Source organism: Mauremys mutica, chromosome 2, assembly GCF_020497125.1.
Source record: "Mauremys mutica isolate MM-2020 ecotype Southern chromosome 2, ASM2049712v1, whole genome shotgun sequence".
Classification (NCBI taxonomy): domain Eukaryota; kingdom Metazoa; phylum Chordata; order Testudines; family Geoemydidae; genus Mauremys; species Mauremys mutica.
In genome coordinates, this window is record NC_059073.1 from 18,550,878 (window position 1) to 18,575,313 (window position 24,436).

General features: G+C 44.5%; 1 protein-coding gene across 6 annotated transcripts in view; it reads left to right on the forward strand.

Moving 5' to 3' along the window:
• ST3GAL1 (ST3 beta-galactoside alpha-2,3-sialyltransferase 1) overlaps positions 1-24,436 on the forward strand; it is a 125,098-nt gene that overhangs the window by 93,551 nt on the left and 7,111 nt on the right. For all 6 annotated transcript variants that reach the window (XM_045007385.1, XM_045007384.1, XM_045007387.1 and 3 more), the window contains exons 2-5: positions 2,419-3,253; positions 12,528-12,724; positions 16,700-16,879; positions 24,193-24,238. In XM_045007385.1, coding sequence (XP_044863320.1) covers positions 2,951-3,253; positions 12,528-12,724; positions 16,700-16,879; positions 24,193-24,238 — 726 coding nt within the window. In that variant the 5' untranslated portion in view covers positions 2,419-2,950. The remainder of the gene's footprint in view (positions 1-2,418; positions 3,254-12,527; positions 12,725-16,699; positions 16,880-24,192; positions 24,239-24,436) is intronic.

Consider the following 24,436-nt stretch of genomic DNA (forward strand, 5'->3'; position numbering starts at 1 on the left):
TCCTCTCCAGGCCAGCTGTGAGATTTCTGAATCATCTCACCCTTCTCCTGGATTAGCCAGGAACCCAGTCTCCTAAGGGCTTGTTTATATGCAGACACTCAGAGTATGGCTTCACTACAGAGCCTATGTCGGCATGGTCACATTGGCATAGCTGTGTCAACATAGACCCCTGGGGTAGACCAAGCCAACACAAACAGAAGGCATTTTTCTGTCAGTGTAGGAACATCAGTTCCCTGAGTTGTTAGTTCTGTTGACATAGCTTCATGTTTGCTGGGAGTTTGTCAGTATACCTATGTCAGTCACAGGTGTGTTTTTTTTTCATACCCCTGACCAGCATAGCTATGCCAATATAACTTGTAAGTATGGCTCAAACCTCAAGAATGTGAATCCGAATGAACTAAAAGTTTAAATTTTAAGTGGATTATTTAGTTATGAATAAGAGCATCCCCATGGGTTTAATGTGGTTTAACTAATTCACTTTAAATTCATATCTTTAGTTAATTCAGATTATTTTTTCTGAGCCTCCTATGTAGACAAGCCCAGTAGCAACTCTAGATCCAAACATGCTAGCTCAACTCATCTCTTAACAGGGAGAAGGTGCTGACTCTCCTAGTGTGTGCCTAGGGTACATGCTCTGGGAGTGTGAACATTTGATGTAATACTGTAAGTGTCCTCCTCAAGCCCTCCAATCCCCTTCAGCTGCTAGGACATAGAGTGGGAGACAGAGAGCAAAAGCCACACAGTATTCACTAGCAAACACATTTGTTGTGGAGTATGATTCTGTAAAATACCTGTAGCCTCTGAACGAGGTTCTGTTACAGTGAAGGAGGTTCTGTTACAGTGAAGGACACTTGTCCTTACACTTCTTCCCTGGCAACAGGCAAACTCATGGACGCCTGTACTTACCGGTGAACTTTGGGAACACTTTTCAGTCTCTGAAACCCTGTAAGTATATTTGTTCAGCCCCAGCCATACATGGCACACACAGTTCTTTGCAAAGAGTAATTAATTGAGCTGCACAACTCACAAGTCTGTCGGTATTATCATCCCTGTTACACAAATGAGAGAACTGACGCATGAGATTTTCAAAAGTGGCTGCCAATTTTAGATGCCTGGGTTTGGGCCAGATGTTCAGAGGTGCTGAGTACTCACAGTCTCATTAGAAGTTCCTTGGAAAAGCAGGTGTATGTTGTCTCAGATTGAGATGCTCAAAATCAGGGGTTACTTTTCAAAGCATGTTGACCCTGGGTACTTCCCTGAGACCAGACGGGAAGCCTGTAGGAGAGCCAGCCCTATGCTCTAGCTGCATCACCATCCTTCCCTACCATCAGCACCCCTCCCATTTCCTTGTGGGCTGAAATGTCACTGAGTCCCCCAGTAAGTGTAATACTTTGAGCTGTGTAATAATAGAGCTGATTGAAAAATGAAAAACTAGCTTAACAAAAACAATGAACTTTTGAAGTATTGTTTTCCTTTTGAAGGGTTCGGGGCGGGGGAGGACTTTTCATTAGATTAAAAATTTCAATGAGGCTGATTTTGATTCCCCCCCCCCAAAAAAATGTACAGGATGCATTACTTAAACAATGGCACTTTCCGCCCCCCAAACAATTCAAAATTCCAGCCACATCCTGACTACCACAGCTGTGCCATTATAAGCTTTACATGTATAAGCTTAGTCTTTGGAGCCCAGATCCTCAAAAGTATTTAGGCACCTAACTCCCGTTGATTTCTGCATGAGGCAAAGAGCAAAGCAAGGAAAAGTTTGGGGTCTTGCCCTGGGGAACACCCAACATCCCATGAAAACATTTTAGGTCGGGGCTGGCCCTATCCTCTTCTCTGGCATTGATAGTAGAAGTAGGAAGAAATACCTCTCCAAAGCTCCTTAACCCTTTCAAAAGCATATCTAGAACAGAGCGAGCTTTTGGCCTGATTTCCCTTCCCCTTTCTGAGGGCTTAGGACCTGTTGTTTCTTGGGGCTCTTTAAATCATATGGTCCACTAACTTGTGGGTGCGGTTGTGTGTGTGTGTGTCTCTCCCTCTCCCTTTTGCCTTCTGCTTTCTTGTTCAGTTATCCTTAGTTATAATTACTCTGTGTAACTGGCAGGTATCAAGTTCAGTCTAAGGAGATGAGCTGATTCCGTGTGGTGTCTGCAAAGGGTAATTTAAAAGGGCCTTAACTCCATAACCATTAAATCAACAGTGATTTGATTTCTATAGGCCCCTTAGTCCTCCCTCTGGAGAGGCTGCTGTGAAACTTCTCAGAGTGCAAGTCCTGCGACAGAAGCCGGCTTTATTACTGTGTTTCTTGAGATGATCTGAAGCCAGTGGGCGGGAAAGTAAAACAGAAACTGAGCTGGAAGGAACTCAAACATCTCTGACTGTGGCTTTTTTTCTTTTTTTCCTTTTGTGTTTCTGCAGATGGCAAGTGACTCTCTGTGACTTAAATGAGCATCAAAGCACCTGTATCACCTGGGACCGAGGCCACCGGATGATCTTAATGCCACATCAATTAAATAATTTTAAGGAAAAAGCAATCTTCTTTTATCTAGCTCCTGTCATTCAAGTCTTACTCCCATGCAGGAAACCTAGTCGCAGACACTGATATTAATTACCTCTCAATCTTCCTGAATGGGGAAAGGAAATCATCGTGATCAGTTTTGATTAAATGCTCAGTGAGAGAAATTAGCAGTTTCCAGGCGAGTTGAAGAGTGAGATTTGGGATCATTTTTAAAAGGGGGAAAAAAAAGGACAATCCAATTTTTCTTCTTTAAATCACCCAGGGTAAAATGAAGGCTCTCCCCTTGCCAGTGAAGATAACTGAATTGCTTTGTTTGGCCTAAACACCTGATCCTAAAAAAAACCCTGTGAACCTGCAACAACCTGCCTCTTTGCCTTACCACAGTCACTGAGTCACGGGTTGACAGCCTGACGAAGGAACCCCAAAGGAAAGATGGTCGCCATCAAGAAGAAAAATCTGAAAATGTTTACGCTTGCCTTATTGTTTGTCATCACGATAACGTCGTTCTTGCTGAATTACACTCACAATTCGGTGCTGGTCACCTGGGATCCCAAGCAGATTGTCATGCAGTTAAAAAAACTAATGAAATACCCCCAGAGACCATGCAGCTGTAATTCATGTGTTCCCGAGCTGGGACTTTCCTTCTGGTTCGATGAGAGGTTTAATCAGACTATTCAGCCTTTCCTCACCACTCGGAACACCTTCATTCCAGAAGAGAGCTACAAGTGGTGGCTGGTAAGTGTGTGTGTGTGTGTGTGTGTGTGTGTGTGTGTGTGTGTGTGTGTGTGTGTGTGTGTGTGTGTGTGTGTGTGTGTGTGTGTGTGTGTGTGTGTGTGTGTGTGTGAAATTTGTAGTGCAATTATTGTTTGTATTTCAGTAGTAATTAGAGACCTCAACTGGGCCTAGGCACTGCCCACTACTGAGAGAGAGTTCCTCCCCAAAGAGCTTACAGTCTAAATAGACAAGACAGTCAAAGGGTGGGAGAAAGTTAGTAATATTGTTCCCATTTTCCAGATTGAGAATTGAAGCCCACGGTGAGACCTCTGGGGCACTCCACTTGATACTGGCTGCCAACTACACATCAAGCCATTGATCACTACCCGTTGAGCCCGATGATCTAGCCAGCTTTATCTCCATCTTATAGTCCATTCACCCAATTCATATTTCTTTAACTTGCTGGCAAGAATACTGTGGGAGACCATATCAAAAGCTTTGCTAAAGTCAAGATATATCACATCTACCGCTTTCCCCATATCCACAGAGCCACTTATCTCATCATACAAGGCAATCAGGTTGGTCAGGCATAACTTGCCCTTGGTGAATCCATATTGACTGTTCCTGATAACCTTCCTCTCCTCCAAGTGCTTCAAAAGGAAGTGGACCTGAGCAGAGATCAGCTCAGTCTCCTATAAGAAGTAACAGGAAGCTGCCCAGGAGGGATTCCCAGGGATACTAGAGTGGAGCAGAGAGGCTGCTGGGGAGTGAGTAGTCTCCAGTAGAGAAGTCTGGAGCATAGGGAGTGAGGCTACTGGCAGGAAAGGCCTGGGAGTGACATAATAAGGCCAGGCTGAATAAGGGTGTAAACAGAGGGACTTGAGAATTTTACCCTGAATGTTTGTTAATTCAATAGACCAGAGCCTGAGAAGGGCTGTGAATGGACAAAAGGGTTAGCGGGCTCTTGAAGAAGCCCCTAGAAGGGAGAAACTGAGGCAAGAGGCTGCAGGCAGGGCCACCCCTGGATACAAGAGGGCACATGGGAGGCAGCCTGCCCTACAACTGTCACCCTCCCTTTGCATGTCTTCTGCCTGTGGTCTATGTGTGCTTTTGCTTTTGGTCTCTTAAGCTGTACTCATGTTGCAGCCCTGGAGACAGCAAGGGAAGAGAAGAGGAGCTGAGCTCTTAGACCCTTTCCTTCTCTTCTCCCCCCGCATTCCCCCCCAGCCACTCTGATTGCTGACTTCTCATGAACAGGAGGAGGGAGGAGCCAAAGATCTGGCTCCACCCTTGTTCAGTTCTCTAGCCTTCTGGTCTTGTTTTTTACTGGTGCAACCATGTCCATTAAGGGTGTGATTTTTCCTCTTTTGCAATATTAGTTTTACCAGAACCCCGAGTCTGGGAATAAGTGATACTGGAATAAGCACATTTAAAACTAAAACTGTATCCACACCTGGGAGGGTTGTACTGTTTTAACTATATCCGAATATCACCTTGTGTGTAGACAGGCGTTAGACCGGACCCTAATTCTGAGCTTCAGAAATGCTCTCCTGACAGACAGGCTCAAGGACCACACAGAAGTAAACAAGCCATCTCAGCCCTGCAGGCAGCGTTGGAAAGGGGTGACTTTTTCCCAGAGGTATAGGGGGTGTAATTCAAGTCTCCTCTGTGAGTCTGTGAGAAGGAGAGTTTCTATTAACGTTGCATTAGCAGGGTAGGTGATCATGGGCTCAATCCTGCAAAGTCTGGAGCTCCTCCCATCTCTCTTGGCCTCAACAGGAACTGTGGGCACTCAGCACTTCTTGGGAGGCTCACCGGCTTGTCTGATAACGGCATGCTGTTCCTAGCACTAAACCCTGGCTACTGTGGGGGAGAATGTCCTTCGTAGAGCTCTCCACATAGCTATCACCCTGCCAATGAGCTCTTTAAAGTGGGAGCTGGCAGAGCTGGTCTGCCTATGATGGAATCTGCAAACTCCTATTGCAGCCTGGAGAAATTTCCAGGGGAGTTAAGGTAGGCAGAATTCAACACGAGTTCTGGAATCTGGCTAAGACACTACGGCTAATGCCCATTCTCATATAAAAAGTACCCTGAACATGTGGACAGGATGCTGTTTTGTATCTCATCTAAAACATGGTTCACTTTGACTGAGGTCAGAATTTGGCCCTTAGCTATCAAACCGCAGCTGTTGTCTATATATGCATTATTCCTGGAAACCCTGCATTGCCTTTTTCTCTAGGAAATGGTCCTCAGCAAGGTTCTCATGTTAAAGGCTTTTCCTGATGTCCAAGGGCCTCAAATCTATGCTGTTCTGGAAAGTGACTGTAAAAACTTGGCCAGCCCTAAAAGGATCTTTACAAATCCGGGCAGTCACCAAATTTTAGTGGCACTGGTTTCCCCATCTTACTGACTTGTGACTTTTCCCTGTAGGGTGACCAGATGTCCCATTTTTGGGGACTTTTTCTTATATAAGCGCCTATTACCCCCCACCCCCGGTCTTGTTTTTTCACAGTTGCTATCTGGTAACCCTATGTAATTGTGCTTGAAACAATAGCTGCTGAGGGGACCATGGCTTGCTAGTAATGGCTTAAACTTGCTTTCAGGGGAACAGTAACAGCAGAGGGGCTGACGTGTAACTGTTTTGGTGGCCGTGTAGTGTAGACCCTATTTTGAGTGCAGTGGAGCTATTATTTATCTGTGGAACTATACTGTGTGTGTGTCTGTTAAACACAGATGAGGACTCGATACTGGGCTAGACACAAAGACAGAGCTCACAGGCTAAAGGCCTGATCCTGCCATGCTTACTCGCATGCATAATCCTTTAATAGGCCTGTAAGGATTATTCAAGCCAATAAGTGTTGTAGGATCAGACTGTCCAGTTGTATTAAAATGACGACTGTTCTCAGAACATGTTAGCCAATATCTGAATGCCTCCGTTTCACTTGAGGCCGAGAGACAAGTGCAAAAGGGAGACCTCTTTTCCTGTTCTTGTCTCTGTACATTACTTTCATACCCTGGCCCAGGTGATGCTCTCAACTACGTCGCTGTAAAAAGTGAGTCGCTCCAAGACACCCATGAAAAATCAACGGCAGTTCTTTGCTCCTATGTATAGACCAGGTCCTGCCCTTACTGAAGTCAATAGCAAAAGACCTGTTGTCAGGCTTGGACCCTAAAAGAGTAAAAATTGCATGTTGTAAATGATTGCTTGAGCTACACAGGATATAGGCTTACCCCCCGTATCCCCATGCAGATGTCATGTCAAGAATTACCTCATTAGGTCTTTGTTTTAAAAAGTGTGGTGAACTTGAATATCCCATACCCAGTTTTCCTTGCTTAGACCTCAGCAAGATGACCAAAATAATCCTTTTATGTAACCCCACCCCCGCACAGTAGTGGCCCAGATTCTGCTTTCAGATCCAGCTCTGCGCTCATTGTAACTCAAAGCAGAATTTGGCCCAATCCTCTGACATTGATCTTCTGAGCTGTTGTTTGTGTTTTAGTTGTTTTTCTTTTGTAATCTGAAGTGTAAGCCTCTGTGTGTGTAAAACCTGGCACAATATATTGTGTGAGGCAGTGTTCTCTGTTTATCTAGTTTTTGCTTTCCCCCTTTCTTAGCTGACTCAATTCGAATGTTATTTGCTCTGTGACACAGACCGTGGCTACTTTTGCAGTATTCGGTCAGTTGAAATACAAGGAAGCAATAATGTAAATGGGTTTAGACTGAAATATAATAATTGTGCAGTGCACCCTAAAACCTACATAGAAACTCAGCCACTGACCATTGAAAAGCTTATATTCACCTAGTGTTAAAGTTAGCATTTATTTAAAGTTTTCTTAGTGGTTGTTTGCTTGTTTTGTTTTTCGTTGTGTTTTAAATGTCATTTAAGAGGGCAGATTCTGATCTCATTTATTCGGTTGTAAATCCAGAGTAACTCCTCTGACGTCAGTAAGCGAAAACTGCTATAAGTAAAAATCACATTCCCACTCCCCCAGCTCTTTTAACTAAAACGTATCATTCATCCAGTCACTACGTGAGCACGATTTTATCAGGAGTCTTGGGGTAGTTGGTGTTTTTCTTAATGCCACAGTTCCCAGGGTTATATGATTGAGTGAAACACTCCTCTTACATCTAAAATGAAAACTAAGTTTCTAACCCTCATGGTTGTAGAGAAAAGTTTGCAAATGTGAACGCTTACAGCAGGAGTAGGCAACCTATGGCACAAGTGCCGAAGGTGGCACATGAACTGATTTTCAGTGGCACTCAGATTGCCTGGGTCCTGGCCACCGGGGGGCTCTGCATTTTAATTTAATTTTAAATGAAGCTTCATAAGCATTTTAAAAACCTTATTTACTTTACATACAACAATAGTTTAGTTATATATTATAGACTTACAGAAAGAAACCTTCTAAAAACATTAACATGTATTGCTGGCACGTGAAACCTTAAATTAAAATGAATAAATGAAGACTCGGCACAGCACTTCTGAAAGGTTGCCGACCCCTGACTTACAGGCATGAAAAACAGAAAGCAAAATAAAAGGACCCCTCCCCCAATATACTGGCTTTTTAAAATCTCATTATTTTGAAGGCCATCTAATGGTTATTTGGGGACCTGACTTATGGTTTCTGAATGTTTGGGCTGGAAATACTGAATAAGTATGTATCTTTAGAAGCCTTCTGGTAATCTGTCTCTTTAAGCAGGGCCAAGATGGGTGAGGTAATATCTTTTATTGCATCAACTTCTGCTGATCAGAGAGACACAAGCTATCAACTGCATGGAGGGGCAAACAGGGACAGTGTCTTCCTTTCTATCTTGAGAACCAAACCATTGGACACAATCCAAACCTCATTTTGACCAATAGAGAAAGACTTGCTTATTTGTATTAAGATAGTGCCTTGCAGGTCCAGTGGCCTCCTTGTACTAGGCGTTGCAAACACAGGGTGAGAAAGTCCCTGCCCGAAAGAGTTTACAGTCTGAAGCGACAAGACGGACTAAACCTGGGAGGGGAAGCAGAGGAACCGAGAGGTGAAGTGTCTTGCCCAAGGGTGTACAGCAGTTCAATGGCAGAGGCAGGAATGGTTGCCTGTCTAGTGCTCTATCCTTTAGAATATGCTGCCTCCCAGTGAATGCAATGGATTCTGGATTAGATTCACTGTCAATATTTAACAAATATAAAGGACAGAGGAAAATATTAACTTCTGCATTTCATGATTTGATTTTAAGTGTGGCGTTTGTTGCATCAACATGGGTTTTTGCATTAATTTCTTTTTTTTTTTTAATTACTTAACTGTTTATAAAAACAGAGAGGGAGAAAAGAGTAAATTGAAAATGCAGGCACAGTATTTAAAGGTTTGTGAGAATCTGTTTTGCACAGCTGTTAATTACATCACTGTGTTAATTTTATAGAATTAACATAAACACTTATATAGCACTTTTCATGTATAAAACATTATACAAACATTAATCCTGACAGCAGCCGTATGAGGATTATCTGTATTTTGCCAATTGAGATGGAGAGAGTTTAAAGGGAAACCATCAATTTTAATAACGTCTTTTCTGCATGAAAATGTGTAATTATTATTTTCTAAAAGAGATTAAGAGAAACCAACTAGTCAGGGCATTTTTCAGGGCCTTTTGTTTTGACAGTTCCATGTATAGTTAGTTTCACGGAGCCCATATATAATTGGTTTCCCTTTTCGCATGTGTGGGTTACACAGCAACCGGAGAGAGGAAAAACATTTAAAACGCTTTAAGAAAATGTAACTGTAAAACTGCAAAAATTGATTCAGAGCCAAGTGCAGAATCAGAAACTACTTTTAACTTGACTGGATTTCAGGTCTACTCTTCCTTTAGCGTTTTGCCTAAGGCTACAGGGGATCCGTCAGGTTTAGAACGCAACATTAATTGAATCCCACTTCTTCTTCAAAGCTGTTGATCCATACCGCTCACTATACACTCTTTTGTAGATACAGGAAAAGCCCAGCTGTGGGACTATGAGGTGAGAAATCAAAAATCTCAGTCCTAAAATTGTGCATGGATGAAGATGAATTTTAAAGGCTTATAATTTAGCTCCATTAGAATAGATTTTTAAACAAACCAAGAAAATACTCTTTAGTAAGAAATGGCTGCACGTGAAATTTTAACATTCACCCACTTTTGAGTTCAACTCTGCACCTTTTCTCTTAGCTCACATAGCTGAATGTCATTTGTGCTGACATTCCAAAACAATCAGCTCTGAGCTGAGATTAAGTAACAAAAATTTAGTCCAAAAAGAGAATTGCTGAGAAAATTATAAGCAAGTGAAAATAGGACATTTACGGTGCACACTGGGGCCAGGGCTGCTTTCTCTTTTATATATGAATAGCACCCAGTGCAATGCAGTCCTGGTCCTCATTAGGAACTCTGCGTGATTTTGTAATGTAAACAGTAATGACCTCTCTTATAGCTTTTATTATAATATAAAGCTAAGGGGAAATTGAAAATTGAAGTCCTGCTTTTCCTGATAACATTCTTTAATTAAATCAGTTTCAGGGATGTTCCTTCAGATTTACACTGATGTAGCAGAAATCAGAGTTTGACCCTGCAACTATATAAATAGATTAACGCTATCCATAGGAATGTGCAGTTTGGCTTTTGACTCTTCAAACCCATAAAAAAGTAATTCTGCTTTGCTCTAGTGATGTATAGTTATGGCTGAGAAGGCAATTTTATTAAAAGCCTTAGTACTTTCTAAAAATTACCTTTTGGCCTGAATTTTCTCAGGTATGTAATTTAAATTTAATTGGTGTATTTAAAAATTTGGTTTTGTGAGGCACCTAAGAATGTATTTGATTGTACCCACATAAGACATTACTCTGTGTGTTCAGATAACTCAAAACAAGCTGCATCTGAGATGGTCAGACTGGCGGTGGCTGTATGGACTGATCCAAATCATAGCGCACAGAACCAATGGATACTCTCAGTGATTTCAGTGGGCTTTGAATCAGTCCCTCTGCCCTTAAAGGGCATTGCTATGTTTGAAAAAATTTGCTTTGGAAATATATTTTGGGTAGGTTGGCTGTTCACGAACGACTTGCAGAGTTTAGATCTATACGAGCCCATATTTGCCACATCACACGTGACATTTTAGAATAATAATAAAATACTTAGCACTTAAAGAATTGTGCTTCCCATTGGGAGCCTGAGGCACACAGACATGATAGTGATTTGCCCAAGATGCATGGCAAATTAGTGACACTGCGAAGAATGGAATCAGGGATGAAATCCTGACTCTGCTGAAGTCAGTGGGAGCTTTAAAGTCCATTGACTTCAGTGAACCCAGGATTTCAGCCTAAGTGTCTTGACTACAAGCCTGCGCTCCAATTGCTTGACCGCACACCTTGGACTGGGCAGATACTGTGCTAATGTTGACTGATCTGGCTCCTTTCAGCCTTACTCTTGGATTATTTTTGCCATACTTATCCAGATGTGCAGCCATTAGTGGTTTGCATTGGCTTTTACACAGTGCCGCTCCTGAGAAAGGAAGAAAAGCAGGAGAGTGAGTTGTGCAGTTTACATTTTTTACACTGAATTAGTGCAGGGAATATTAGTGTAACCAGAGAGGAAAATATGTCCAGGTGAAAACACAGAATGTGCCAGACTGGCTCAGACCGTGGTCCAACTTGGCCAGTATCGTATCTCCAGCTGTGGTCAGTACCAGCTGCTTCAGAGGAAGATATAAGAACCCCACAGAAGGAAGCTATGGAATAACCTGCCCCCAGATAAAGTTACTTCCTGACCCCCTTTATTTAGAGGTTGTCTGAGTGCCTGATGCATGAACATTTAGCTCCTTTCCAAAACACTTATTTTAATCTTTGCTGTAAGTGTGGAAATTCTAATTGTCCATATAAAGGTCTAATCTCTTTTGAGTCCTCCTGCTAAGCTCTTAGCCTCAATGATATATTGTGGCTATAAGTTCCTCAGACCAGTTCAGTGTTATGTGAAAAGGTATTTCCTTTGATCAGTTACGAATTTGCCACCTTCATTACTTTGTGTACCTTTATCAGATCCCCTCTTACTCTGCTCCTCTAAGCTAAACAGCTCCAGTGCAGATGCAGAAACCCTGTCTAGGTTTTCATTTCAGAATGTTGTATGGACAGGGGGGTAAAATTTTGCCGTGCAAATTAAAGCGACAAAGGTACATCTGTGTATGGATAGTGGCACTTGAACAGCTCTGAGGGAAGCGGACGGTAACGTGTCAAAATCTGAAGTGTGAACTTAGCCCATATCCCCAGATGGGCAGGGAGAGGACTCCTTGTCCTCTCTGCCTGCTCCCATACACCACCATGATCCCAGGCTACAGGGCAGCCGGAGTCTTATGGCGGAGGCTAACAGCAGGTCAATGACAGAAGTGTCCCTCTGCAGCTCCAGCTATTCTCCCCCTACCCGAGCGCGCGCACACACACACACACACACACACACACACTTGCAAGCAGGCAGAGCTCACTGGAAGATCTTCACAGCAGCAGTGCTTTTGGGCCCAGCCATGCGTTCCCTGCCACCTGTTTTCTGCTGAGGTAGTAGTTATTGCAGAGCAGGGCCCCAAATAAAGGGGGCACAACCTTAGCATGGTTTCCCCCACACACACACCCCTAAAATCCTACCCTTCTCAGAATAGGGGAACAGCACCAGATCACCCACTAACAAACCTCCCCAGAGAACGGCAGAGCTGATGGGCCAGCTTCTGTTGTCAGCAGGTGCTGCTCGGGTGCGGAGGGAAGGTAGCTCTGTACCTCCAGGATTCTGGGTTGCTCTGGGGGGCTGCTCTAACTGATGATGGCTTCCCCCTCCCCCAGATACCAGCTGGCTTTTCCACAGCCCACCATAGCTGGAGATAATGCCCTGGAAAAGTGCTGATCTGCCCTCAGCACAGCATGAAAGGGATGTCAGGGGGCTATAGCGGAGGTAGGCATAGGCTCTGGGAAACCAGAGGCATGAGTGTATCCTACTGAATTCAGTGCTGGAGGCATGAACTGAAGGGGATGTGCCATTGGCACGTCACACTGTTGGCAGATGAGAGTAAGGGGGTGGGGAGGCAAGTGAAAGGAGGGGAAAATCAGGTTAAAACGTGTGTGGGACGGGGGCTTCCGTCACTTGATTTCCCCCCAACCTGAGAACAGTTGGAGCACGTCTTGCAGGGAATGTCATCGGTGCTGTCAGTGAGCCCAGCCGAGCATCAGGGAGAAGTGAGCAACACCCTGCTTTGATAAAAGCCTTCTGTGTTTGTGACCCGAGTGACCCTGTTCTTCCCAACAGAAATTGCAAGGAGAGAGCAAACCTAAAAATATCAACGACACTATCAAGGAATTGTTTGAGATCATTCCCGGTGACGGGGAGCAGCTGCTGGAGAGAGACGCCTCCCGGTGCAGAAGGTGTGCCGTCGTGGGGAACTCAGGGAACCTTAGGCAATCTCAATACGGCCAAGATATCGATGCCCACGACTTTGTGCTCAGGTGAGTACAGAAGAGACTCAGGGATCCTGAACCTCCTGATCGACTCAGTTATTTACATTTGTCAGCATTTGTAGGGCCAATTTCTGCATTGCTTTGCATCCTGTGAGTCCACAGGGCTGCAGGGGGGGTACACATCAGAGCAGAATCCAGTGCTTCAGTCCTGAGTGAAATCCCAGTGAAGTAATTGGCAGTACTTGAGTTGACTTCCATGGGAGTGGGATTGGGCCCTTAGCAACTAGCACATTACTTCTCCCTCAAGATCAGGACTGGGAATTAGTGTCCCTCTCTGAACCAAACAGAGGAGCAAATCCTGCACTGATGCTGAACACCCTCAGTTCCCAGTGAAATCAATGGGAGTTGAAAGTACTCTGCTCCTTGCAGGATCAGACCCCTGGCTGGCCAAATGCATCCTTAGCATCACTCCATAGCATAACTGAGCTAGTATGACCAGGGTGGAATTTGGCCCCACGTGTTAACTGTCCTAATATGGTCTTGCGCCTGCTTTAAACGATGATGGGCTTTGCATAATTGTGTTTCTGAGTCTTCATTTAAAAAACAGAGATTTTAAATAAATGTGATATTTGCTTTTACTGCTGATAGTTGGGCTCCCAAAGTGACTTTTACAAACTTACACTGATATAAAAGGCCAAATTCCGCTCGCTTTTACTCTGGTATATTCTCTACCCATAAATCATTTCACTACCGACATGCAGCTACTTTTGCAGTGGAATGAAATAGCTGTTCTATAGTGGACAGGAAAACCCCAGGTAGGACAGGAAGCCACTAGACAACACCAGTTGTGTTACAGCAAGCAGCATCACTAGTCCTCTAAAGTAGCAAATGATGACCAGCGTGTCCAACTGAAATTGCAGGGGGCATTTTAGTGAGGCAGAATGGAACTTCCCCAATTGGAATTTAGCCTGGATATCTCAGTTGAATAACCTTATCTTTGCAAAACATGCCATGGGGGATTCAACAGCCACAGTGGTCAGAAGCTCTGTTTAAATCTCAACCAGCACAGTGAGTTCTCCCACTATTCGGGGGCACTGGTTCGGTACCAGCTCAAAGAAAAGAGTCCTGCCTATGGAATTGTCTGTCTGCACCAGAAGATGCACTCTCATCTGGCTGGTGGGAGTTCTCCCATCCACCTGCTATCCGGCGTGTTGCTGATGACCCTGTGGGATACAGTACAGTCTGATACGGCGGCTGGCCTCTTCTGAGGCTTTTTTTTAATGGTAGCTAGAGAGTAAGACACACAGATGTTTATCCCTCCTTTGAGACCTTACTGCTTACATCCTTGGGTGTGAGCCCAGGTCTACACTGGAGCGGGGGGGGGGTCAACTTGGGGTGACCAGATAGCAAATCTGAAAAATCGGGACTGCGGGTAGAGGGTAATTGGCACCTATATAAGAAAAAGCCCCAAATATCGAGACTGTCCCTATAAAATCGGGACATCTGGTCACCCTAGGTCGACCTAAGATATGCAACTTTTCGGTGTATCTTACGTCAACTTACCTGGCCATGAGGACGGTGGCGAGTCGACCGCTGCCGCTCCCCTGTTGACTCCGCTTCCACCTCTCGCGAGCTGGAGTTCTGGAGTCGGGGATCGATTTTATTGCGTCCACACTAGATGTGATAAATCAACCCCCGATAGATCGGCGGGTAGTGAAGACCTGCCCTGAGGAGACTATATGTGGTTTTGAAAATGGGTCCTTTTGTCTGTGATCTCTACTCTGGTGCTTTCATGAGCTTTACTCAACACCAGAGCAATACACACTAGCAACCCCCTGCTATGGTGAGCAGTGTGGCTTTAAGCTTAGCCTTGAGCCTTGCGCTGGGAAAGTTGTCACCTTTTCATCCTGTCCTAGCAGGAACAAAACCAAAAAACCCCACCCCGTTCTGAAATTTGCATCCTCATGCCATGATGTGGCATCAATGCATGATGATGATTCATCCTGCCCAAGGTGAACCGATGTTCTCACATATTGACCCAGTGCACCAAGAGAAAGGCCAGCCTCTTTATGTTCAACAACATATTGTTACCACATCAACTAAATTCAGCTTCCATTGTCCTATAAGCTAAAGGCCAAACTCTTCTTGACTTGCTGCTACAGCGGCACCATTGGCTTCAGTGGAGCTACAGGCTTGCAGAATTTGGCTCTAGATTTTCAGGCATTCAAGTCAGGCCTGAGAAAACTTGAGCTCTCCTATGGACAAATGGCAACCCTGAATTTGCCACCTGAAAGGAAAGATCTAGAGACTTTTTAAATTATCTGTAGATAATTTTGACCCTGGTGTCAGAATTCATACAATGTAATTCATTAGCTCGACCTTGGGACCCACCGGAAAGTGCTACTTTCAGGATGAAGAACTCAAAGCACAAGCGGAGCCCAGCTCACCTTGAGAGTTCCCTTCCAATCAGAATGATTGATTGGGCCCTGTTCTGTCCTTAGATATGCAAACAGCTCTTGCTGGACACAATGGGGGCTCTACGAATGGCTGGCTGAGGCTGACAGTGGCAGTTCATGGAGATGTTTTCTTTGGTTTCAATCCCAGAGTGTTTGTGTTGAGACCCCGGAGTCTGGCTGTGTTTTGGGTTCAAATGAAGCCCCAGACTCCTACTGAAACTACCAGACCCTCCAGCAGGCCCGATTCATTCAAGGCTCAAACCGCCCTTTCTCTGAGCCCAGGTTGGTTATGAAGTTTGTGAAACAGCCTAAAGCCAACTGAGTTTTATCTTGCTTGGGGCTTATTTTTGGTAACACTAAAGGATCAGTGTGAAAGATGGAAGGTGATGGTCAACATCCTCTGTATCAGAGACGTCATTTGTGTGTGAGGAGCTCAATGGCACGATCCATTGGTTAGCGCATGTGACGGGGAGCTTGGGTTTTAGTCCAGAATCTAACATTTACTCACAGTGCAACTTGTGACATGTCCCTTAACCAATTTGAGCCGCAATTTCCTCATCGGTAAAATGGGGATGAGAGTTGCCCTCCTCATGGGAGTGTTGTGGGAGCCACTCAATCAGTATTTGATCCTGGTGCGTTGGTTACAACAGTGTCACTGCAGGCAGATTGCACTGCTGTAATGGACCGCTCAGAGTAGCTTGCTTTGTGCCTCCTGGCTCACACGGTGCAGTATTGTAATTGGTGAGTGGTCCTACTGAAATCAGTGGAACTACTCCTGGAGTAAGGCACGAGTCATTGCCATGAAGGGTGGCAGAGTCCTGCCCTGGGTTTGTAAAAGCCCTTTGACCTGACTTGGAGGCCTTCTGTTTCCATGTACTGTTTCACACGGTCCTGCATATGACTTCATGTAAAATGAGATCGCTTTTTACCTCGATGCTACAATTCCTTACATAGACTTCCATGTTTCAGTGGATTAGAAACGAAGGGCCTGCTTCCCATTTACACTAAGGCCCCTTAATCCCTGGCTAATGTAATTTTGGGCCTTTTATCGTGTCAGGGCAGGTTAGGGAGCCTTAGGATAGCGGCCATGAAGGGGTCCTGGGTGGACGGGGCTAGCCTTGACTTCACTGCTATCATTGCTCTAGCTAGCTTTGATCTAGCTAGATTAAAGCTAACTCAGGTATATCTACACGGGCTCAATCACACTTTGCAACTGCAGTGCAGACATACTCTTAAACTCAGACTTTTTTACTGGTGACCCCTTTCACATAGCAAGCCTCTGAGTGTGACCACCCCCCCCTTATAAATTAAAAACATGTTTTAATATATTTAACACCATTATAAATGCTGGAGGCAAAGCAGGGTTTGGAGTGGAGGCTGTCAGCGACCCCTCATGTAATAGCCTTGTGACCCTCTGAGGGGTCCCGACCCCCCCGTTTGAGAACCCCTGCCCTTAATGGAAACGAGGACCCTGCCCAGCAATTATATTCTCCGCACACTCCAGTTAGTAAGTTTGGGAACCAATTCTCCTCTTGATTTTTTTTTCTCTCTCCTTTCTGGGTTGCAGAATGAATCGCGCTCCAACCGCCGGGTTTGAATCGGACGTCGGAAGCAAAACTACTCACCACTTTGTTTACCCCGAGAGCTTCCGAGACCTGGCAGAAAATGTCAGCATGATTGTGATCCCCTTCAAAACGCTGGACCTGCGCTGGATCGTCAGCGCGCTCACCACGGGCACCATAAACTTGTGAGTAAAGCTGAGGCCAACAGGTGCTCAAGGTGGATGGGGGACATAGCAGCTGTGTCATCATCGTGATGCTTTCTTGCGGGGGGGCAGGATTGTGAGCCACCTTGTTACCCCCTAGCCTCCAGTATGAGGGAGTCCTGGTGGTAACTGGGTATCAGCTCCCTGACACTACCAAGCCTTCGGTCACTCAAGAACTCTCCTCAGGGCTCTGCCAGCCCTTACTTTGCCTGGCAGTTTTACGCTTGGTGCACCCCAGTCCTGGAATGCCTCAGAAGCATCCCTCTCTGGTATCCAGCCCCTGTCATTGGACACTCACAGGAACTGCCAGGTTTGCTGTTCCCAAGGGAATGGTATACACACCAGCTCGTTTGAATCAATGGGGGATTCACACTTTCCCAGCACTAAGAAGTATTTATAATCGAAACAAGAATACATTTATCAACAAAGAGCAGAGATTCAAAGATTCAAATGAGTGGTGAGTATGAATATTGGAAGCAGAATTGATTACACATATAAAACCAAACTTAAAATGCCAACCTAGGTCTACACTTACCAATGGTTACCTTTCCTGTTTATAGAGTAGATCGGGGTAGGCAACCTATGGCACGGGTGCCGAAGGCAGCACGCAAGCTGATTTTCAGTGGCACTCACACTGCCTGGACCTGGCCACTGGTCCGGGGGGCTCTGCATTTTAATTTAATTTTAAATGAAGCTTCTTAAACATTTTAAAAACTTTATTTACTTTACATACAACAATAGTTTGGTTATATATTATAGACTTATAGAAAGAGACCTTCTAAAAATGTTAAAATGTATTACTGGCATGCGAAACCTTAAATCAGAGTGACTAAATGAAGATTCGGCACACCACTTCTGAAAGGTTGCCGACCCCTGGAATAGATTCTCTCCCAAGGATTCAGTCTTTGACAGAGCTGCTGGTTGTCACTCATAAGCAGGATCCAGGTTGTCATGAATACCCCCGCCCTTCAAGGGGTTTTCTCAGTAAGTGGATAACACAGGGATCCTTTATCTTTTGTCTTATACCGTAAAGTTGTGTTTGCACCCCAGAGACAAGACAGCCGCCTGTGAGTTTAGTCTCCGATGTCTTCCCGTGTTGACTTCATAGCCTTTTGTTGATTTGGAATGCAAATGTAGATCCCATTGTGTTTGGCTTAACTTTCAGATGAACCGAGACAGGTGAACAAACATCCTCCATCTAACAGAAAACTTGTTTGCCAACTCTGCCTCTGGACATATCTTCATAACTCCTTAAATATCACCCCTAAATACAGTACCCAGTGTGATGTAAGCTTCCATTAGCCATCTTACACAACCCTTTGTGGATAAATACTATGAAAGCACTGTGTTAGAGGTAGTGAGTTTGTCAGACCTGATAGAGAGTTTCTGTTACCGAGCATTGAATCCTTTGCCATTTGGCATTGAGGGGTTCTCTGGGTCACAATAGTGTGTTAGCACAAAGGGTAACCACAGCACAAGAGAGACGAGGCCAAAAGCCCAGCATGGATCTAAATGCCACCTCTACCTGTGCATCAGAGGATTCCAGTTCTGCAGGCACACTCAGGAGCAGAATTTGGCCCTGCTGCGTTTGTTTTCTTGTAACAGTTTGACTTTTGGGCACATTGTTTGGTGTGGGAGTTCAGAGCAGATGACTCCTTGTCCCGTGCACAGCAAAACTGGAAAAATGGTAGAGAATGTTTGCTGCTGCTCTAAATCACCGTGTCCTAGTCAGTTTCCACTTTGATTTCTGGCTTCTTGACCTGGTTTCTGGGACAATGACTCATTTTGGCTGCTCACCTCTGCCTCTCAGGTGGAGTTTGGGGAGGAAATTAGTGGAAACTGTATATTTTAGCCTTCAGATACACAAGGCTTCTATTGGTCATAGCTGAAGATAGAACTGGCTGGTTGGAGGGACCTCCAGTGGGTCCTTCATTATCCATTCTTCCTGCATGGAGCTCACAAGGTGCATCTGGCTCCTAATGCTATCTGTGAGGCTCATGTACTGTGTGATCCATCCTGCTAAGCACTTCTGAACTCATTATTATCTCCATTTTACACATGAGGAAATTGAGACAGAGAGAGACGGGGGACTTCATCAAGGTCACACGGCACATGAACACCAGAGGCAGAAAAAGAACCAAAGCTACCTAGTACCTAATGAGCTCATTTGGTCAAGTCATTTAATTGGTCTACCTCAGTTTTCCCCATCTGTAAAACAAGGACAGTGATCTCTTAAGTAGTCTACTTCCTTCACAGGAGTCTGGGGAGGATTAATTGGTTTAATGCTTGTAGAGTTCAGAATAGATTTGCATGCACGTATCAGAGATCAGATTATATCCCAAGTATCACTGTATTTGAAAAGTTCAGCAATAATAATGAGGGAATGTCAGAGTAATTATAAAAAGGAGAGTTTCTTCACAGTCTTTCTCTCTTCCTCCAACTCCCAACCCCTCAGTTCTGTCCTCTCCTTCCTTCCCTTCTCCCCACCACATAAAGCAAACCCAGTGTTAGATTTCTTGTGTGATTTCATTTCCTGGTGGGGTATTGTCTCCCATTCTGAAACAGTCTGACATCATCCTATATCAGAGTCTACATATATAGCAAACTGTTTTGCTAGATCTGTGGCTGACAGCTGGAGGACCAAGTTAGTCCCAGGGAGTAGCAAAGAGGAGCGGTCTTGACTCTGCACAGAATTTCCATAATCTGTCTCCAGCTGTGTGACTCAGGCAGATTCCAGACGTTAAATAAACAGAGCAGAGGAGAAGGGCTCAGAACCACATAGTTTTCCTCCTTCCTGGTGAACAAGGGACCTGCTCCTCATAGCTCAGCTGGGTGTGGGTCACTTGGGAGCAGGCCCTGTAAGTCACATGCTGAGTAGGACCTGAGCATTCTGGAGGAGACCCAGAGGAACACAGCTCCAGTTGAGTCCACTGCAGGAAAGCCCCCGGGAGTAGATTAAAGGCTCACATCCTCCATCGCTTGGCCGGGCTGCTGAGAGGCAGCAAGTAGAGGCTCTAGAGTGGCTGTGTACATGCGCCTTCAGAAGACAGCACAGGAACACAGAGAGGGGCAGTTCTCCCTTTCACATGCTGGGACTCTCCTGTGAGGGGGATTGAAGATGAAACAGAAGGGGATGTTCTGGGATCAGCCCTGTGGAGACGGGAACGGGATTGTATCTGCTGAGCTCAACAGATGAGACTATGAGGAGAGAATCAGGATTAGATGTAAAAAAACAGGAGTACTTGTGGCACCTTAAAGACTAACAAATTTATTTTAGCATGAGCTTTCGTGAGCTAAAGCTCACTTCTTCGGATGCATAGAATGGAACACACAGACAGGAGATATTTATACATACAGAGAACATGAAAAGGTGGAAGTATGCATACCAACAGGCAGAGTCTAATCAATTGAGATGAGCTATCGTTAGCAGGAGGCAACCCGGGAAGTATGAAAAGTGCATCTAGCCTATGGCCATGAGCTGGTGAGAGCCAGGTCCTGCTAAAAGATCTGTGTTCTTTCTTCTTCATTTGATAAACAAATGGAGAGGAAGAGATGCCAGGTGGGGAAAGCTGGACCAGAACTTTGTGTCCACCCCCACTGCTCCAGCAGCTACTTCTCACCCTCCCCATCCACTTGATGACTGCTGCAGATGAGCTTGGCGAAGGGGCAAGGGCTGCCTCTGAACATCTGCTGAGCTAACTCTGGGTGGAGGGGGAAATTCTTCACTGGAACAACAGTTAGTTGGGGCTTGTCTACACCACACAGCTTTTAGCGACAAGGCTGTGTCGATACAGCCTTGTTGCTAAAAGTCAGCATGTGTACACACTCTTTGTCGGTACTTTGTTGGTAAATTCTTCCAGCCCCATGAGCAGCGTTAGCTATGTCGGCAGGAGAGCGCGCCTGCCGACAAAGCCGCATTCACACTGCCGCTTGCATTGGCAAAACTTTTGTCCTTCACGAGGGAGCTTTTTTAAGTCCATGTGAAAGACAGAAGTTTTGTCAACAACTTTGCAGTGTAGATAAGCCCTTGTTGAAAGCTGACGCATGAAAGAAGCTTGTGGTTGTACTATATAGTGAAAGCATCCTGCTTCATGTTCCACTTGGGTGCCTTAGCTATGATTCATCGCACGTTAACTTGTAGTAAAAATGTGTCACGTCACAAGCAGTCTTTAAGGTGGCAATTTAACTGTACTTCAGTGACTGTTCTTTGTCAACACTGAACTATGAATACAAATAAAACCAGCTTTTCTTATGCTCATCAATTAGCACACACTGGCCCATCCCTGGGCATGGGTTTTTCTATTATGGAACTGTGTACGTTACATTTTTCTTAAGTAGGAAGTTATATCCTGGTTATAAATCAGGACTTAGGGTGTTTGCCCCATAGCACCCATCATTGATGATGTCCCTGTACACGCAGAGAGCAAATCTATGTCAAACTATTTCACTTCTGGGAAAAGTGTTTTGAAATGTTTTAGCCCTTTGCTCAACCGCAGTGCCTAAAGCAGAGAGGAAAAGTGGAGATTTACATGAATATATTCACCCACTGATGATCAGAGCTGTTTGAAATGTTGCTGAGGAAATCTATTTCTAAAAAAAGTCCAAAATCTGGCCTTTTTCCAAAAATGAAAGCCTTTTTTTTTTTTTTAACAAACACTTTCAGTTTTCGCAGCTTCCTGTTTTATGATATTTTTTTTTTCCTAATCCCACTCTTGCTTGGGAGACAATGTCACGTGCTGGGGATTTTGAAAATCCAAAATTTTCAAAACTGGAAAATCTGTTTCAACAAAGGTGGGGGTGGAGAACGTCGCTTTTGAAAATTGTGATTGGTTTAAGCAAATTAATTAATTAAAAATGCAATTAAAAACTGCAGAAAATAGTTGAAAACCAAAAAATTGGTACATTTTGAAAAGAGGCAGAACAAACCCATCTTTGACTTTTTTCTCAAGTTCACTTCCCTCTTCCTCCCCCCCTCAATAGCTCTATGGATGATAACAATCTGTGAGAAATTCTGCTCTGAAGTCCTGAACCAGAGCCTATGGAAGTCAACAGAAATCTTTCGAATAATTTAGATCAGGTTCTTAGTTACACCTTTTCAAATCAGTGGAGTCAAGTCACTAGCATTACTCTCAATTTACACCGGAGTGACTGAGTTCACAGTCTGGCCCTCTGTCTGCAGCTTTGTACTGATTATTATAAAACACAATGGAATCCTCTAATCTGCCTCGTTAAATAATAGGCTTTGAGGCAGGAGTAAATTATTTATTGTTTGTTCATTCATAGAACATATCCCAGCGCTTTGCAGAACATCATCAGCCAAACAAGCACTTATGGAATAATAAACCAAACAAAGGCAGCAACTGGCGGTACCTTTGGTTGTGTTTTAAAACAGACGGGGGCCCTGCTTCGCAGGCAGACCACAAGGCCCGCCCTTGCCAAGCTGCCCATCCATTGGGGCTGGCTGCAGCATAGTGGGTATCAATCTCCCTGAGCTGCCAGTCAAACTGAGCGTGAGTCTGGACACAAGAGGCTTCTGTGCAGCCACTGTGCCATTTGATGAAAATCTGGTAAAGAGAATCAGTGGTAAGCTGCCCACGTGGCTTTGTTTCAACAAGCCTGGCCCCAGCTCAGGCCTCACTGTCGGATTGTCAGGGCAGCACTTTTTGTGTCTCAGCAGGTGTAACTGGGCCCCTGCTGCCTCCTGATTGCATTCCTCATTCCTCCCTCAGCTTATTTTATGCCTACTAGCTTGTGTGGCTCAGCCTGAAGGCTTTGCTATAGGCCAGTCACGCTGGGCCTGAAAAAACTCCATATTCAATTTGAACGCTCTCTCTTTCAAGCCCAGCTTGTGCCCTCCTGTGGTGATTCCTATCTTAGTCGTGATTTGTCTCTCTCCCATCTGGACTTTAGGTGCTCTCGCTTTCCTTTCTGTCAGGGTGCATATATTCACCTGGCCGTGCAAGATCTGGAGTAGACGAGAGGCCCTCAGAATGCAGGAACATTTGACGATCACTAGTTCATGCCTGTTAATCTACCATGTCTCCCAAAGTCCATTCTCTTCGTTCCCCTCACTCATTCGCCTGCTGACTCTTGCAACTCCCAGCAAGGGAGCGCTCTTGCCTTCGCAATCCCGAATATGACCTGAAACCGCCAAGACTTCCTCTGTTAACTCTGGTAACTGTCTACGCTAGAGGGACTGTAGCAGAGATAGTTATGGCACCATAACTATATCAGCATAACTCCATAGGGTGAGTGCAGCCTACACCAATGGAAGGGGTGTTTCCATTATGGTAGGAGCAGCACCTCCCCAAGCAACGGGAGGCACTGGATTTTTCACGCCCCTGAATGCCGAAGCTCTGTTGACCTAAGTTTTAAGGATAGCCCAGACATAAGAAACCGTAACAAAGGATAATAGAGAAGGGCTAGATAAGCAGATTAATATAGGCATGAGTTAAAACTAGGAAGGAGTTAAAAATATACCTAATAATAAAAAAGAGTTAAAAATAAACTCTAAACATTTAGATCCAACCAATAGGAATCTTGCGGTGGTTTCCTTTCCCTCCTTGGTGGTTTGTTCAGAGGGTGAGCTCTGTCTTGTTATGTTTTAAGGCAAAGATTGAGCATAGTTTAAGGTGCATTCTGAACAACATGAAACCAGTGCTCCAGTGTGTTTCAAGAAAACACACGGACACTTTACATGTGTGTGTTGTGGGATCCCTGCACAACACACACATGTCCTGGAACACAGGACTCTGGCCTTCACCAAGCCCAGGGACTCGCAAGCACAACTGTAAGGTCTAGTCACCAAAAACTTTACATTAGCAGCTACTGGCAACTTCTGATTCTTCCCAGCTGTTTGAGAGGGGCGGGACAGTGTTCTGAGGGCATGTGGGATGGGGCCAGATACTGTGAGTGGTGGTGTGGGCGGTAACTGACTTTCCATTAGTAACAACTGAATAATAACTGCATGCATCCGCTGAAATTAATGAATCCTATCCAGAACGATTAAGAGGGAGTGAGTCTCCCCCTAGTGGTGAAATGTATGCAAGCCATGCATTAGGCTGAAACAAAACTCCACAGTTAAGGTGTGCTTCATTTCTGCGTGGTCATTTTTCAATGAGATGTTGAAATGGTAGCATATTTTCCATGAATTTGTTATATTTATTATTTTCTGTCACCATTATTCTTATTTTAACCTCTTCCTGGTATATTTTTTAAGAATATACTTTTTTTTTAACTTTAAAATACACCTTTCATTTGGCTTTTACTAATCTGGGTATTTTCTTCTTTAACAGCACATATGCTCCAGTTCCCCGTAAAATCAAAGTGAAAAGAGACAAGGTGAGTTGTGTCTGTTGGTTTATTTTGTTTGATTAGTCTGTTAATCATCCTGCAGGAATTGCTGCCACAAGATACTCGTGGGACGAATAGCTTGGGAGAATCCAAAGAAGCATGCAAATAATTACGCAAGTAATAAAAATAGCCACAGTTACATTTTTAGCTGGGCTAAAAATTTACAGCCTTGTGGTTCAGCACTTA